The sequence below is a fragment of the Scyliorhinus torazame genome, chromosome 2, assembly GCF_047496885.1.
Source record: "Scyliorhinus torazame isolate Kashiwa2021f chromosome 2, sScyTor2.1, whole genome shotgun sequence".
NCBI lineage: Eukaryota > Metazoa > Chordata > Chondrichthyes > Carcharhiniformes > Scyliorhinidae > Scyliorhinus > Scyliorhinus torazame.
Genome location: NC_092708.1, coordinates 82,746,047 through 82,764,780, shown reverse-complemented (window position 1 = coordinate 82,764,780; position 18,734 = coordinate 82,746,047). Strand labels below are relative to the sequence as shown.

Sequence of the window (18,734 nt, the reverse complement as noted above, 5' to 3'; positions counted from 1 at the left end):
TCTGCTTCCACCATCCTTTCAGGCAGTGCATTGCAGGATCACAATAACTCATTAAAAATCTCTGTGACATCTTATACACTTTTTTTTCTGGCCGTTACATAACATATAAGGTGTTATATTCAAGTGACTGGCAAGAAATGGCTTTGTATACTTAATGGAACAACACTGGAGGGTATGGTTGACAGAGAGAACCACAGTTCAAGTACATCATCCCCAAATAAGTATGAATGTTGGTAGATAAAGCCAGAAAGTAAGTCAATAACATTGAGGGTTTATAAACCAGAAACATAGAATGAATGAGTTAGGACGGCATGATAAATTTATACCCAATATAGTTTAGGGAGCAGTTAGAATCACCCCTTTAATTTAAAACCTATATGCACTAGGTTTCAAGTGTCACAGTTAGGGCTTTGGGCACTGAACTTTAAAATAAGTACATTAAAATCACTGAGCATCGGGCAGCACGGTGGCGCAGTGGGTTAGCCCTGCTGCCTCACGGCGGCGAGGACCTGGGTTCGATCCTGGCTCTGGGTCACTGTCCATGTGGAGTTTGCACATTCTCCCCATGTCTGTGTGAGTCTCACCCCCCTAACCCAAAAATATGTGCAGGATAGGTGAATTGGCCACGCTAAATTGCCCCTTAATTAGAAAAAAACGAATTGGGTATTCTAAATTTATTTTTAAGCAATCACTGAGCGTGTGCTGTGTAGATTCTTCAGGATGATACCAGCATGCAAACCTATAGTTATGAGGAGGTAATGCGATGCTGGGCGAGATTTTACAGCTGCATTGCGCACAACACCGATCCCGCTATTCACCAATTTTGCACCGTGTGGTGAATGGATCACAATGCTTGCAATCAGTGGCACCCGATGCCCTCACTGGGCAGACCAGCATATTTGAATGAGTTTTGAAACTCACTTAAATATGTACAGCCCGATCGAGGCCTGAGTCTCCTGGCTCCTGAATTCACCGACCCCACCATGATGCCGGTGCAAATCAATACTGGTTTCCAAACACAAAAAACGGAAGTGATGGCCACACCCGGGGGGGGGGGGGGGGGGGGGGGTTCGGTGACCATTGGAGCTCCGTGGTGGTCGGGGACAGGGCAGGGCAGTTCCCTGGCACTGCCCATGACACCCTGGAAGTGCCAACCTGATGTGACAAGGACAGATGGGGGTGGGGCCAGGTAAACCCTTGCGCATGTGGGGGGGGGGGGGGGGGGGGGTGACATGAACATTTAGTGATTGGGAGGGGCGGGGGGAGAGAAGGTTGCCACTTTAGGGTCGAGCTTTGGGGGTGTTGGCCATGCCTGTGGGAGGTCGCACAGTGGGCTAAACAGCTGGCTTGTAATGGAGAACAAGACCAGCAACACGGGTTCAATTCCCGTACCGGCCTCCTCGAACAGGCGCTGGAACGTGGCGACTAGGGGCTTTTCACAGTAACTTCATTGAAGCCTACTTGTGACAATAAGCGATTATTATTATTAACAAACTAGTTTCTAACTTCTCTCACTCTAGCTATTCTATGTCTTGCTTGTTCACTGTTCTGAATCACATCATCATCTGCATCACCATCTGACTTAGAAAAGGCGGGAAACCAGTTCTTATAGTATCTGACTGTGAGCCATCTAGTGTTGAAATGACTACTACATTTACATACATTGATCATGTATATTGATATCTGAATATTACTTTTTTAACATTTTCTTTGAAATATTTGAAAAGAAAATTTACATAAGAAACATAGTGTAAACAGTATACTGTAATCACTAGTTTAGTAAAAAAGTTCACAAATTCGATTGGGTTTTCTTCTCCTGCCGGTCTTCTCAACTTCAAAGGTGATGAAGAATTCTCCAGTTTGTTGTGAATCAGTACATTGGATTGCATCCTTTTTTCAAGTTGTTTGGAAACAGTCTGGTTCAAATCAAGATCTGGAAAAACGTTGACAGTATCTTTCACTTGAAGTAGATCTCTTCTATTTCTTCTTAGAACGGTTCCATCAGAAGTTCTGATCAGATAAGATCATGGTAAGAATTGCCTAATTATGTGAGCTTTGTCAGACCAACCTCATTCAGGAAGTCTGAATCTTAACTATATCATCATCAGATAGAGTAGACAGTTCTTTCGAATGTTGATCAAAATATCTTTTCTGACTCATTTTCTGTTGTTGCATTCTTTTAAAAAGATTTTGTTGTTCTTGATCAGGAAAATGTAATTGAGGTAATGTTGTCCTCAACACTGTTGTACAACATTTGAGATGGAGATAAGCCAGTTGATAGAGGAGATGTTCTGTAATTGAGTAAAGCTAAGTAAAAATCAGAATCAGATTCTCTAGATTTGCTAAGTAGCTGTTTCATGATACAAACACCTTTTTTTGCTTTTCTATTTGATTGCGGAAAGTGTGGGCTTGAAGTAACATGTTGAAAATTGTATTTCAATGAGAAATCATGCCATTCATGACTTGAAAAACAAGGACCATTGTCAGACATTGCGATACTGGGAATACCATGTCTGGCAAATATCTCCTTGCATGCCTTTATGACATTGTTGGATGTGATGTCGTTCAGCTTCACTAACTCAGGAAAATTGGAAAAATAGTCAATGACTACAAGAATGTCTTTTCCAAAAAAGTGAAAAAGATCACTATATCATGTGGTTGCAGTGGTTCTTTGCATTGCTGACTTTGATGGGATTGACATGTTGAACATATCAATATCATGTTCGCAATATCATTGTTGATACCAGGCCAATAGATAGACTGCCTGGCATGTCTTCTACATTTCTCAATGCATAGATGACCCTCATGTAATCTCGACAACATTTCAGAACGCATGCTTTGTGGAATTATAATGCGATCTTGTCTCAGCAGTACACCATCTACAATAGTCAGCTCTGACTGAATGGATTGATATTGCGGACAATTGCCTTTAGGCCATCCTTCTTGAAGATGTTTCATAACTTTCATCAACATGGTATCTTTGTGTTTCAATGCAAATTTGCTGAAATGTGACATCTGATACAGGTAAGTATTCTTTGAATAGCTGCAAATGTGAATCAACATCATTGATGGATTGTTCTTGGAGAGTGTCAGTGTTGACTGACCTAGATAAAGTATCAGCAATTACTAATGCTTTGCCTGGTGTATACTTCAGTGTGAAATCGTATCTTCTCAATTTCATCATTAAACATTGAAGTCTGGGAGACATGTCATTTAAGTTTTGTTCTATGATGTGTACTAGTGGACGATGGTCAGTTTCCGCTGTGAATTTGGGTAGACCATATATGTCGTCGTAGAATTTGGAAATCCCTTTGACTAACCCTAGACACTCTTTTTCGATTAGTGCTTACCTATACTCCGTGTCAGTCATCGATCTTGACGCATAGGCAATAGGAACCCAATTATCAAAACGGTCTTGTTGCAGTAAAACAGCACCAATGCCATTTTTTACTTGTATTAATTGAAACTTTGGTTGGTTTTGTAGGGTCAACAAATGATAAGCATGGAGCTTATATCAATTGTTGTTTCAAAGCAGTCCATTCTGCAGTATGTTTGTCAGTCCAGATGAATTCTGTGTTCTTTCTGATCAATTGACGTAGAGCAGTTGTTCTCGCAGATAGATTTGAAATGAACTTTCCTAGAAAGTTGACAAATCCAAGAAAGCGTAAGACAGCCTTCTTATCTTTGGGAATTTGCATTGCCTTGATAGCTTACACTTTGTCTTGATCTGGTTTAATGCCTTCAGCTGTTATGTTGTCACCTAGGAATGTTAAAGATGAGGCTGCAAACGTACACTTGGCCTTGTTTAACTTTAAACCATAGTTGTCAATTTTTTGAAAAACCTCCTGAAGACGCTTGATATGTCGTCACCATAAACACAAACTCCTTCTATGTTCTCGGTCATCTGTTCCATTGTTCTGTGAAAAATTTCAGAAGCAGATATTATACCAAAAGACAATCTTTTGAAACAGTACCTTCCAAAAGGTGTATTAAAAGTACAAAGAAGTTTGCTGGAGTCTTCTAACTACATCTGCCAAAATCCTTGAGACGCATCAAGCTTGGTAAATATTTTAGCATTTGCCATCTCAGCAGTGATATCTTCTTTCTTTGGTATTGGATAATGCTCTCTCTTGATACTTTTATTGAGATCTTTTGTGTCCATACAGATTCTTATTTCGCCTGGAGGTTTCTTGACACAGACTAGGGAGCTTACTCAGGCTGCAGGTTGAGTAACCTTAGAGATTATTCCTTGAGTTTGAAGTCTTGACAATTTAGCTTTCAGTCAATCTTTAAGTGGAGCAGGAACACGTCAAGGTGGATAGATCACCGATTTGGCATCCTGTTTCAGTTGGATTTTATACTGAAAAGGTAATGTGCCCATACCTTGAAAAACATTTGGGTATTGCTGTAAGAGTTGCTGAACATCATAATTGAGTGCACTTGATTGACAGGTATTCATGAAGATTCTCTGTATGAGTTGCAAATCTTTGCATGCTTGTGCTCCAAGTAATAATGAACGAGTACCATTGACAATCTCAAACCTTATTTGTTGTTGAATGTCTCTGTTTGTGACACTTAGGTAGCAGGATCCATGTGAAAAAATGGGGTTGCCATTGTAATCACGCAATGAGCATTCTGGAGGAATCATTTCATAATGACTCTTGATCTTGGACAGGTCCTTGGAATTCAAAAGATTCACGAGGCGCCAGTATCCAATTAAAAGTGATTGAAATTGTGTTAACATACACAGTAGTCATCCATTCGTTGCTTACAATGTTGACTTTTTGTTCTTCCGTTGCTTGAAGAATTTTCTCATCTTCTCGATGAGGTAACTTCACTGTTTTAAGATGATCCTTGCTTGCTTGTAGATCATGCTTGATGGACGAACCAATGAAGAAAGTATTTTCTAATGAGAACATATCGTCATCTTCCGTGAAATCTTCTTGAGTGTTGATTTCTTCTGTTTTGTCCACAGCTCGTACTTTGTGATACTTTGTGTGTAGGAGGAATGTATGTAGCAGTTGATTGACACTGTGAAGCACAATGGTTGAGTAATTGACATTTTAAACATCGTTTGCCAAAAGCTGGACAATTCCTCTTTAAGTGGGCGTTACCCATCTGTGACACGTAATTACGTGGTCGTCATGACGTAATTGTGACGTACACGCATGCGCAGACGTCTTGAACGTCTCGCATTTTGGTGCATAGTGCGCATGTGCAGAGCTCGAAAATGCTTGCAGAGGATAGCTTCCGTTCCTTACAGATTTCGGCTTTGCTTGCGACACCATTTTAATTTTCTCTGCCTCAAGGTAGAGATTTGTGCTTTTTTCTTTTGGATAAAATGCTAGATACTGGCTTCTGTTCTGTTCTGCCGAAATACATTTGTCAATCGCGATTTGTAGAGTTAAATCATTTTGACGAATTAACGCTCCTCTGATATCATCAAGTATACCATATACTATTTGGTCTCTGACAAGTGAATCATGCTGATTTTCATAGTTACAGGTTTTAGCTAAGAGCTTGAGATCTGTGATAAAATTATTCACAGGTTCACCAGTTTTTTGAATTCTCCGATGAAATTTCAGTCATTCTAAAGTCTCATTTGTCAACATTTTACAATGTTTATCAAACTTCGCTATCACTTGATCAAATTTGGTTTTATCTTCATCAGCACTAAAATGAAATGAGTTGAATATTTTGATTCCTTGCTGTCCTGCAAGGGATAGAAATAACGCAATCCTTCTATTGAGAGGTTCTATATGAGAGGTTGAGTAGACTGGGACTGTACTCGTTGGAATTTAGAAGGATGAGGGGGGATCTTATAGAAACATATAAAATTATGAAGGGAATAAATGGGATAGATGCGGGCAGGTTGTTTCCACTGGTGGGTGAAAGCACAACTAGGGGGCATAGCCTCAAAATAAGGGGAAGTAGATTTAGAATTGAGTTTAGGAGGAACTTCTTCACCCAATGGGTTGTGAATCTATGGAATTCCTTGCCCAGTGAAGCAGTAGAGGCTCCTTCATTAAATGTTTTTAAGATAAAGATAGATCGTTTTTTGAAGAATAAAGGGATTAAGGGTTATGGTGTTCGGGCCGGAAAGTGGAGCTGAGTCCACAAAAGATCAGCCATGATCTCATTGAATGACGGAGCAGGCTCGAGGGGGCCAGATGGCCTACTCCTGCTCCTAGTTCTTATGTTCTAACTTCTGGTGCTGCACTTAAATCACTAGCTTCTAGGTAAAGTTGAAATTGCTGCTTGAACAACTTCCAATTTAAATTTACATTATCAGTGGTCTTTAGATGCCTTGGTGCTTGAACTTGGTCCATTGATAGGTCGTTTGCGTCAAAGTTGCGATGATTGCTATAGTCGAATAGTTGAATCCATTTGTTCCTTTTTTCTTTCTTCTTTTCTTTCCTAAATCTTTGTTAGTCTTTCTTAAAAGATTTATAACTCACTGGTACCATGTTATGTTTTAAATAATGACTTATCCAAAATATATATATTACTCTTGAATCGACCAGGATGATAAAATGACCAATAGTCTTCTTGTTGAAAGATGAACTAATTAATGAATAATAAAATAATAAATGTGAGTCATTTTACTCAATACTAAACTAACAATAAAGAATTAAAGTACAATACAGATAACTATATAACTATACACCATTATAACAAACTAGTTCTAACTTCTCTCACTCTAGCTATTCTATGTCTTGTTCACTTTTCTGAATCACATCATACATTGATCATGCATATTGATATCTCATAGTATTTACAATGCAGAAGGAGGCCATTCGGCCCATCGAGTCTGATATCTGTTGTGATATCTGAATATCACTACAATCTGGGCATCCTTTAAAAAGATCACCCCAATCTCAGATGAGAAGGTCTTTTTAAAAAATAAATTTAGAGTAAATTTAGTCAGTTTTTTTCCCATTAAGGGGCAATTTAACATTGCCAATCCAACTATCATGCACATCTTTGGGTTGTGGGGGTGAGACCCACGCAGACACAGGGAGAATGTGCAAAGTCCTCACGGACAGTGACCCGGGGCCGGGATCAAACCTGGGTTCTTGGGGCCATGAGGCAGCAGTGCTAACCACTGTGCCGCCCCCCAGACGAGCCTGTCTTGCCGGCATCTTTCCCCAATCCAGAAAAAATTCTCAGTGTGGGATATTTCAGTGAGAATCTCCCCAAGCTCCTCCAAAAAATGACTGTGGGTGAATTGCGATCTGGATCGCATCCAGGAATCACCTCATGAATCCTGCCCAAAATGACATGTAGTCTAATTCCACTGTGCCTAATTCCACGAGTTGAAAGAAAGCTATGAAAAGATTTAGTAGAATTTCTTTAAAAAGCTGGGTTTGACAGTGAATAGGAAATTATTATTTCCCATGGTTGAGGGATTAGTGACAAAAGATTACCAATTTAAAATTAGCACTAAGAAAAGAGGAGAATGGTTAGAAGAAATGTAGGGGCTTGGAACATGAAATGTTTTGCTGAAGGGTGTGGTTGAGACATTTTAGAAAAACTGGATGAATATTTGGAGCAGATAAAAATTCAGAGATCAAGGGAGAGCGCACCAGTGGGATTAATTTTGGATTGCTCCAGAAAACAGCTGGCACAAACATGATGTGTGAAAGAATGCCTTGTGCTGTAAAGGTTAGTGTTTTTTTTGGTCTGTCTTTGCTTTGCAGAGATACGTTGTATTAAGGAGACAGACTTTCTGATAGCTGTGCTCTTCCAAGATCTTGTGAAATTATGTTGGTATTCTTGAATTTTGCCAGGGGCTGATACTGTGTTTAATTAGACTCCCTTTTAACTAACTCTTACTGCATCCCAGAATGCACGCAGTATGTCTTTCACCATATTGGGTTAGCTTGATTGATGGTTTACTTACCTATACTTTTCAAATTGATTTGGGCACAGTCCAACAACATGAATAACTTCAACTAGTTGAATCATTTATGGTATTCAGTTTGCAAATGATTTCCTATTTTACAGATTGCTGTGCCAGACATTGTTGAAGCATCAGATGGAGCAGATATACTTGTCTTTGTTTTACCCCATCAGTTTATTGGACCACTTTGTGATAAAATGAAAAATAATGTGAAGGATAATGCAATTGGAATTTCACTGATAAAGGTAAGGATTGAGAGTTCAATTGATGCAAAAGACTGAGGTTCCAGGTTTGGGATATTTATTCTACCACATGTGCAGGGATTGGTTACATTAAATTGGAAAAATTAAAACAAAAGAATTGTGCTGCTGAATTTTGTTTTCCTACACTACGCTTTTTCTACCATAGTTTAGACTATGCTGGCTTCGCACTTCCTGACTGCTACATCTGTTTCTTTCTTTTTGACTATGGAAATTTGGCACTTACAACCCTATCCTTTCTAGAATAGTAACTGAGAGTGACACAGGAAATATTTATAGCAAGGACTTTTTTTCATGGTCTCTTAATGTGTGGCTTATACCGGAGTGTTAACAAGGATCTATTATAGTAGTATTTTAAGAAACTGAAAATGATTTGAATCATGTACTTTATTTAATACTATTCTATTGCTTTCATATTTGATGCTGCCATACCTCAATTTGCCACTCTTCATATTTTGTTTCATTGACATCTAATGTCGAAAAAACAACTTGTAACTCACTTCCTGTTGTGCCTGCTGAAATAGTTACTTTTTAGATGCAAGTACAGAAACTAAAGGCACCAACATGTTAACAGGCACTGCCACGCGCTGTGTTAATCATGAACCATTTATCTTTGGGTGACACGTTGTTCACAATTATCTGAGATTACAAAGAACAATACAGCACAGGAACAGGCCCTTCAGCCCTCCAAGCCTGCGCCGATCACGTCCACTATCTAGACCAACCGCCTATATCCTTCTATACCCAGGCTGTTCATGAGTCTATCCAGATAAGTCTTAACAAACTTAGTCATTTTTCATTGTGACATGGCCAGAACTGTATTGGTCAGAATGTGACGATCTACTCTCTTACCGAGGCACCCTGCACTTACCCTGAACACCTTGGGGTCTCCGGTGGCCCGGGAGACCCCCCGGGTGCCGTTCCGCCTGCTCCACGTTTGTGTGGCCCAGCACCGATCAGCGCCCAGCTTCAGCCTCTCTAGGGAGGCCGGTGGATCCCATACAGGTAGGTCGTGAGTAGGTTTTCGACCTACTTCCGCAAGCGTCATTCGGTCCCACCCATTTGGGGCAGGGTTCCGACTCCGACGCCTCGCTGGACTTCGGAAAATCCCGGGAGGTGAGAGAGCAACGTGGCCGGAGAATCACACCCATCATAAACACATTCTTTTCAAATTCACTCACAACATTGCTCGAGTGAGTCCGCATTTCTTCTACCCTTGTCTTATGGTGATATGTCTTTAGGATAAGAGATCAGCCATTTAGATTTTAGATTTCAAAAGTAGTGAATCTTTGGAATTTTCTACCCTAAGAAGCTATGGTTGCTTCACTGTTAATTCCATTCAATACTGAGAGCAATATATTTGATTTTCAGACACCAAGAGAATCAGGGGACATCATGATAGGGTAGGAAAATGGGGATAACGTAGAAGAGCAGACATACTATTATTGAATATACTGAAGGAGGCTGGAGAGGAAATTGCTGAGGCCTTGACAGAAATCTTTGGATCCTCGCTGTCTTCAGGGGATGTCCCGGAGGACTGGAGAATAGCCAATGTTGTTCCTCTGTTTAAGAAGGGTAGCAAGGATAATCCCGGGAACTACAGGCCGGTGAGCCTTACTTCAGTGGTAGGGAAATTACTGGAGAGAATTCTTCGAGACAGGATCTACTCCCATTTGGAAGCAAATGGACGTATTAGTGAGAGGCAGCACGGTTTTGTGAAGGGGAGGTCGTGTCTCACTAACTTGATAGAGTTTTTCGAGGAGGTCACTAAGATGATTGATGCAGGTAGGGCAGTAGATGTTGTCTATATGGACTTCAGTAAGGCCTTTGACAAGGTCCCTCATGGTAGACTAGTACAAAAGGTGAAGTCACACGGGATCAGGGGTGAACTGGCAAGGTGGATACAGAACTGGCTAGGCCATAGAAGGCAGAGGGTAGCAATGGAGGGATGCTTTTCTAATTGGAGGGCTGTGACCAGTGGTGTTCCACAGGGATCAGTGCTGGGACCTTTGCTCTTTGTAGTATATATAAATGATTTGGAGGAAAATGTAACTGGTCTGATTAGTAAGTTTGCAGACGACACAAAGGTTGGTGGAATTGCGGATAGCGATGAGGACTGTCTGAGGATACAGCAGGATTTAGATTGTCTGGAGACTTGGGCGGAGAGATGGCAGATGGAGTTTAATCCGGACAAATGTGAGGTAATGCATTTTGGAAGGGCTAATGCAGGTAGGGAATATACAGTGAAGCAGGGACGATAGGGACATTTAAGGGGCATCTTGACAAATATATGAATAGGATGGGAATAGAAGGATACGGACCCAGGAAGTGTAGAAGATTGTAGTTTAGTCGGGCAGTATGGTCGGCACGGGCTTGGAGGGCCGAAGGGCCTGTTCCTGTGCTGTACATTTCTTTGTTCTTTGAATGGCAAAGAAGGCTTGAGGGGCTATGTGGTCAACATCTGCTCCTATTTCCTATATTATTTCTCTAAACTGACAGTGTTGGGCTATCTGTACTGAAGTTAATTTTTATGTCTAATTCTTTAGGGAATTGATGAAGGTCCTGATGGCCTTAAATTAATATCACATATAATTCATGAGAAACTTGGCATTGAAATGTCTGTACTGATGGGTGCCAACATTGCTAAAGAGGTAGCAGATGAAAAATTCTGTGAGACAACAATTGGTAAGAAATATGACACAGTGCGCTCTTGGCATTCTTCTGATTTTTTTTTAAACTAAAGTTAGATCTAAGCTTCTAGTTTACTTTGCATTATGTCACTCAGCTCTAATGCATTCCTAGTGCTTCTAAGTGCATGCAAAGAATTTTGTTCAACGGGAACTAAGTCATCACGCTGTTGCAGCATCCTGGATGTGGTTAATCACATTGCAATGTGAGATCTGTGGAAAGGCTTTGTGAGCAACTTTCGGGCTCTACGTGTATCTGATTTTATTTTACGTCTGTGTTTACCAGGATCCAAAAATAAAACTCATGGAGAGATCTTTAAGAACCTGATGCAGACTCCAAATTTCAGAATTAATGTAGTAGAAGAATGTGACACAGTGGAACTGTGCGGAGCTTTGAAAGTAAGTTACTGACAAATTATAATCAATAAATCTGGATGATAGATTGTAAATATGCTTCAAAAGGATTTCCTATGGATTTGAGAGCTTTCATTGTTTAAAATGGCACGGTAGCACAGTGGTTAGCTCTGTTGCTTCACAGCTAAAAGGTCCCAGGTTCAATTCCTGGCTTGGGTCACTGTCTGTGCGGAGTCTGTACATTCGCCCCATGTCTGCGTGGGTTTCCTCCAGGTGTTCTGGTTTCCTCCCACAGTCCAAAGATGTGCAGGTTAGGTGCACATCTAAACTGCCCCTTAGTGTCCAAAAAAAAAGGTTAGGTGGGATATGGGTGGAGGTGTGGGCTTACATAGGGTGTTCTTTCCAAGGGCCGGTGCAGATTTGATGGGCCAAATGTCCTTCTTCTGCACTGTAAATTCTATGATACTATGAAAATATTCACCAGGAAATATTTTACATCAGGATTTTCTTTACTTTCTTCTGATTGCATTTAGATAAACCCATTTTTCAATAATTCCCCTGAATTTTCATACCTTACCATAACAGGTATTCATATGGCACTTTTGATACAATAACATGCATTCATAAGGCATGTTTAATACAACAGCATGTCCTAAGTTGCTTCACAGGTGCACTAAAGCAGAATTTGACATCAGCTACATCAGGTGATATACAGGGTAAGGGAAGATATGCAAAAGCTTGGTCAAAGGAATAGGGCAGGATTTTCTGTCCCTTCCTGCCAGCCGGATCTTCTGGTCTTGCCAAATCATAGAAACCCATACATGCAGAAGGAGGCCATTTGGCTCATCGAGTTAGCACTGACCCTTGGAAAGAGCACACTACTTAAGTCCACCCCGCCCTATTCCTGTAAACCTATAACTTAACTTGCGCATCTTTGGTCACTGAGGGACAATTATTCATGGCCAATCCATCGAACCTGCCCATCTTTGAACTGTGGAAAGAAACTGAAGCACCCGGAGGAAAACCACGCAGAATGTACAAACTCCACAGTGACCCAAGGCTGTTGAACCCGGGTCCCTGGCGCTGTGAGGCAGCAGTGCTAACCACTGAGCCACCGTGCTGCCCAAGTCACCTCCCCACTGGAGGTTCCCCAGAGGTAGGGTAGACAAGCTAAGCTAAACACTGTAGACTTTAGCGGGACCAGATGATTTTGCCAGGAAGCCGGTAAAGGAGGAGGGGGGGGGGGTGCAAACCTCTGGCCGTAGGTTTTAAGGAGTGTCTTCAATAAGGAGAGAGAGGTATATAGATATTTAGGGAAGAAATTCCAGAGCTTAGGGCCAGAGCAAGGCAGCTAAAGGCTAAGCTACCAGTGGTGAAGTAAAACTGGAGATACTGAAAAGGCCAGAATTACACGAGGACAGATATTGGAGGGCTGTGGATTTGGGGGAGATTGCAGAAATCGTGAGGTGGGAGGCCATGGAGGGATTTAAGAACCAGGATGAAAATTTGAAAATAGAGGCATTGCTTAAACAGGAGGTAATGTCGGTCAGCAAGTTCAAGGATAATTAGTGAATAAGAATTAGTGCAAGTAAGGAGACAGGCAGAAGAATTTCCCTCAGATTTATGGTGGATGGCCAGCTAGGAGTACATTGAAATAGTTGAGTCTAGAAATAACAAAGACATTAAAAGAGGGCTTCAAAAGCAGATGGGCTGATCCAGGGGTGAGGTGGGTGGTGTTACGGAGGTGGAAATAGGTGGTCTTAGTTGTGGCATGGATCTGTGATCGGAAGGTTATCTCATATACAACACCAAGATTTCAAACAATCTGGTTTAGCTTCAGACACTTATCAGGAAGAGGAGTCGGTAGTTGAGTTTGTCACCAGGAAGTAAGATTATGGCTTTGTTCTTCCCAGGAGATAATTGATGGAAATTCCTGCTCGTACTGGATGTCAGATCAACAGTTTGATGATAATAATCGTTATTAGTGTCACAAGTAGGCTTACATTAACATTGCAATGAAGTTACTGTGAAAATCCCCTAGTCGCCACACTCCAGCCCTGTTCGGGTACACTGAGGGAGAATTCAGAATGACTAATTCACCTAACAAGCACGTCTTTCGGGACTTGTGGGAGTTTTAATTAATTTAAATAATTTAATTAATTGAAATAATATGGTGAAGGAGGCAAGAGGTGCTTAGGTACAGCTGGATATTGTCAGCATACCTGTGGAAATTAATGCTATGCTTTTGGATGATGTTGTCAAAGGGCAGCATGTGGACAGGAAATAGGAAGGGAACAAGGATAGATCCTTGGAGAACACCAGAAGTAACAATGCAGGAGAGGGACGAGAAACCATTTCAGTTCATCCTCTGGCTACAGTTAGATAGACAGGATTGGAACCAGATGAGTGCAGTCCCACGTAGCTGAACAAGATTGAAGAGAATTTGGAAGAAGGGTGTGGTCAGCTGTGCCAAAGACTGCAGACATGTCGAGAAGGATGAGAAGGGAAAGTTTATCTTTGTCGCAGTTACATAGCATGCCACTTGTGACATTGATAAGAGCTATTTGGTTCTACGTTGAGGATAATAATAATAATCTTCTATTGTCACAAGTAGCCTTACATTAACACTGCCATGAAGTCACTGTGAAAAGCCCCTAGTTGCCACATTCCAGCACCTGTTCGGGTAATGAGGCGGCCAACTGAGCTAAACCACTGGGATGAAACCTAACTCTAATTGGTGGAATTCAAACATGGAGTTCCAGGAAAGATTTGAATGGATTTGAGAGGTGACAACATGGTCAAGGACTTTGGAGAGGAAAGAGAGATCGTAGTGATGATGTACAAGGTTGATTTTTTGAGAGGGGTCATAATGGCAATTTTGAAGGAGAGGGGAATAGTTCTTAAAGAGAGAACTGTTAATATCATGAACAGGGAAATATGCAAAAGTACAGTGTGTATTGGCAATTCCTGAATTGGTAGCAAGAAAAAACTGGGACAACATCCATTATTGTTCTTATGTCCTTATTACAGTATTTGTACTAGTTAAATTACTGTGTAAAACAATGAAAGTTTAAACCAAGCCACATTGCACCACAGAATTAAGTGTAATTATTTCAATTAGTAATCCGAGCTTAAAGTTGTGAGTGGGCCAAACTGTTCCTACACTGAATTTGAAGTAGGACCAGTGCTACAGATAAAAGCAAATTACTGTGAATGCTGGGATCTGAAACCAAAAGAGAAAATGCTAGAAAATCTCAGCAGGTCTGGCAGCATCTCTAAGGAGAGAAAGGAGCTAACATTTCGAGTCCAGATGACCCTTTGTCAAAGCTAAAAGGGATAGAAAGTGGGAGATATTTATGTAAGGATACATAAATATAAAACTATTAAATATACAATAATATTTCTGTTATCCGGTTAGGTTCTGGTTTGGATTTAGGAATTCTTTAATGACAGATAACATTTCCTGTCTAACTGTAGTATGCTACAATTTCCATGAGAATCAGTAAGAAGTCTTACGACACCAGGTTAACATCCTACAGGTTTGTTTCGAATCACTAGCTTTCGGTGTACAGCCCCTTTTCTCACCGATAGCTGGTGATTTGAAACAAACCTGTTGGACTTTAACCTGGTGTTGTAAGACTTCATATTGTGCCTACCCCAGTCCAATGCCGGCATCTCCACATCATGGTATGAGAATCAGGATAGTGATTTAATGTTTCGAAAGATGAAATGAACGATTTTAAAATTATATTTGGAATTAAAATAGGGATAACTTTCAACATAGCGCAAGTTTCCTTCCCCAGCCTATCAGATTGGTCACCCATTGATGGAGACGAAAAATCAAACAAGGTGTGAAACAGGCAACAAATCTCAAATTGCTCATTGTCCACCATGCTGAGGTTGAAACCCAATCTCTTTCTGAAATATTAGAAAATACTGATAAAATGTATAAACAACTTAATTACGTGCACTATCTTAACTTTTAACCCAAATCTTCAATAGAACTGCTACTGCTGGCAGTGAATGGCTTTCCAACCTTTCTGTATAAGAGCCCATTACAAATATTTAACGCTTCAGAGACCGCCCTGTAAATGTTGACATGTTCGGAGCTCCTCTGTTCTGACTTTTAACAGACTGTTAGCTACCCAAAGAAAATCAGTGCATTCATCAGAGAAAGTGGGTGGGATTCTCCGCTTGCCGACGCCAAAATCATATTCGGCGATCGAGCGGAGAATCCCTTTTGATGCCGAAATCGGGGGCAGCGCCTGTTTTCGGATGCTCCTCCCCCCTCCAAAACGGCATCATCGGTGAGTACTACACACGCCATTGGGACAGCCTCAGGACGTCACCTGAAGGCCCTTCCCCGATGCTCCGCCCCCGTGCGCATGTGCAACCACGGACCCGGCAATTCTCCGGCCGTTTCTGTCGGGAACGCCTGGGATTTTACGCGGTGCGGCTACTAGCCCCCCACCAGGCGGAGCATTGGTGCAGGTTGCCGCTGACTTTTTCATCGTAAAACTAGAGACTTCCTCCGACATAGCCTCAAAATCGAAGAATCCAGTCCAGTGTTTTGACTTAACATGCCTTTACGTTAATAAATAGAAAATCTGATGACTTCTGGTCGTAAATCCTGGGTGTAAAAGATTGAAAACTTATTAATAAGAGAGACAAAATAGGACAGCTTATTTTGAAGTCTTTTTAAAGCCTCACTAAAATGCACATTTCATACTTGATTTGTGTTGCTTCATCTGTAGTTCATTTCATACGGAATATTCAGCCTGAACTACAATTTTCCAATGCCTATTTTGTATCTTAACCTAATTTTTATCAACTGTTTTTCTTCCGAGAACATCGTTGCTGTTGGTGCTGGATTCTGCGATGGACTTAATTTTGGTGACAATACTAAAGCTGCTGTTATCCGCTTGGGATTGATGGAAATGGTAGCTTTTGCCAAATTCTTTTCTGAAGGACCAGTTACATCTGCTACCTTCCTGGAGAGCTGTGGAATTGCTGATCTCATCACAACTTGCTACGGAGGGCGCAACAGAAGAGTAGCAGAAGCATTTGCGAGAACTGGAAAAGTAAGGATTATTTTAACTCAGTTGTGACAGTGTTTTTAAGATTATATGCCTTTGAATAGTGCTTTACTGAAGAAAAAAATTCTCATTTTAATTTTTGTTTTTCATGAAAACGAGCACATATTAATGAGTGGAAAGGTAAAGCACGCAATTTCATATAATGTAATACATGTCATTCTTATTTTTGGTTATGTCTCATCAAGACTTCATCACTGTTATTGCACTATGTATTTTACATTAATTATGACTTTTCTGAATAATCGAAATACAGACGGTACAGTCATACACTAGATTATAATAGTCTTTCACTTATATTTTATCCAGTCCATTGAGGAGTTGGAAAAAGAGATGCTGAATGGGCAGAAGTTGCAAGGTCCTCAGACTTCAGCTGAGGTTCACAAACTACTTAAACAGAAGAACTTGGTCAACAAGTAAGTATTTTTTGAGAGTAAATATGTTAGTTTATTTGCCTATAATTTTAATGAATGTGTTGGTGTATCATGGATTGAATAATAATATAAAAACTAATTATTTTAATGTAGTACCATGTCCCAGAGTGCTTCATCCAAAGTGTTATTCAAAAATATTTGATACCACGTCACATAAGGAGGTATTGGGACCAGTGACCAAAACGTACTGGGTTATTATTCAGTAATATAATTACTGTGCCACTGTATCCATTCTACAGTAAAATATATGAGAATTTATGATTATCTCAAATGTGTATGTTCATTTTTTGAAAAGTGTATTTCCTCCACTTGCTACTTCAAGTTTGGGGATAAGGAGCCTATTCCATATTAAAATGTCTCGGACTAAACTTTATTTATTTATTTTTACAGTTTTCCACTCTTTGCCGCAGTTTATGAAATCTGCTATGAGTGTAGGCCAGTCGGAGACTTCGTCACATGCCTTCAGAACCACCCAGAACATCAGTAACTCAAACCAACTCCTACAAATCCATGTGATAATCACAACCTATTACCTTTCAGGTGAAGGATAAGTATAGCAACAGGTTATTTTATTAGCCTTATTCTAAATTTACTATTTTGATAAGCTGATCTTTTAATACGCATTTTGTGAAACATAGCAAAAATTGCTTTCTATATCTCACAATAATTCTCCACTTTAACCAGGGAAATGTAGCTTTTGTATGTACTTAAGAAAACTTGTAATCTCTAGAACACTTATTAATGTTTCATAAACATCTTCCGTCATTCCCTACTTTTGCCAATGTAATTTCTCAACATGTTTCTTCTGGTAGCCTTAATTTTTACATTAATAAAGGTTGGCCTTTAGATCATGCAGCAAATGTTGACCATCCAGTTCTGTTTCATTCAATAGTGGGTGTTGACTAACTGAAGATTTCAGAATTATGAGAACTGACTGCACATGCTGATCCTTGGTTCAATAAAATGAATTGATTAAAGCTAATGTTTACATTGAAGACATTTAATCTTTTTATGTGCAGAAATATTTTAGTGCAATTGTTTTCAATAATATAACTTGCTCATTGTCATATTTGGCTTCACACAAATGAAGCATTGGAATCTTTAAAAAGTACTGTAATTGCAGTTTGTTATTATGAGACTTTTGTGCATGGATCAACATCTTAACTGTTAAAAATAAACCACTTCAGTAGTCAACACAAGACTATGGTTAGATGAATGTGAGGCGGTATTAACAGTGGAGGATAGCCAACTTTGTTTTTCCAACATGATATTAAAAACTGTATAACTGTATCCGATTATATCTCAATCACAATAAAAATATTTGTCATAAGAATCGTTTGGCAGGTTTTTCAGAAAATGGTAGTGCTGAATCATTTAAACAAGTTGACTCCACAATACTCCACACAGTTTTTTGCAATGTCACAGAACTAATTTTTTGTGTAAGACTATGATTCACTAGTAGAATACTTGGCTCAACTCCCTTATCTGTCCATATGAGCCACCTAGTTGAACCTAATTCTCTTTCTTGATTGCCCTCCTGTTCGATACCTCACTCTTTCAAACAGCTATTTGAGGCCTGTGAATTCTTCTGCTGACTCGAATGTCGTTGCCAGGCTGTCATTCCTCTTTGAGAATGAGGAAGAACGCCACCACATCCTCTCTCTGGCTCAGGTATCAGTGCAGATACTGTCATGTCAACAGGTATTAGCACATCAGGGGGCGGTGCGGTAGCACAGTGGTTAGTACTGTTGTTTCACAGCATCAGGGACCCAGGTTCCATTCCCAGCTTGGGTCACTGTCTGTGCGGAATCTGCATGTTCCTCCCACAGTCCGAAGATGTGCAGGTTAGGTGGATTGGTCACGCCAAATTGCCCCGTACTGTCCAAACGTGAGGTAGGTTGCTGGGTTACGGGGATAGGGTGGAGGTGTGGGCTTAGGCAGGGTGCTCTTTCCGGGGCCGTTATAGACTCGATGGGTTGAATGACCTCCTTCTGCATTGTAAT

The 18,734-nt window shown here is 40.4% G+C and overlaps 1 protein-coding gene across 2 annotated transcripts in view; it reads left to right on the top strand.

Moving 5' to 3' along the window:
• LOC140388943 (glycerol-3-phosphate dehydrogenase [NAD(+)], cytoplasmic-like) overlaps window positions 1–18,064 on the top strand; it is a 33,859-nt gene extending 15,795 nt beyond the window's left edge. For both annotated transcript variants that reach the window (XM_072473181.1, XM_072473180.1), the window contains 6 exons: window positions 8,008–8,148; window positions 10,710–10,848; window positions 11,137–11,249; window positions 16,052–16,285; window positions 16,607–16,713; window positions 17,122–18,064. In XM_072473181.1, the coding sequence (XP_072329282.1) occupies window positions 8,008–8,148; window positions 10,710–10,848; window positions 11,137–11,249; window positions 16,052–16,285; window positions 16,607–16,713; window positions 17,122–17,218 (831 nt within the window). In that variant the 3' untranslated portion in view covers window positions 17,219–18,064. The remainder of the gene's footprint in view (window positions 1–8,007; window positions 8,149–10,709; window positions 10,849–11,136; window positions 11,250–16,051; window positions 16,286–16,606; window positions 16,714–17,121) is intronic.
• The last annotated feature ends 670 nt before the right edge of the window (window positions 18,065–18,734 follow it).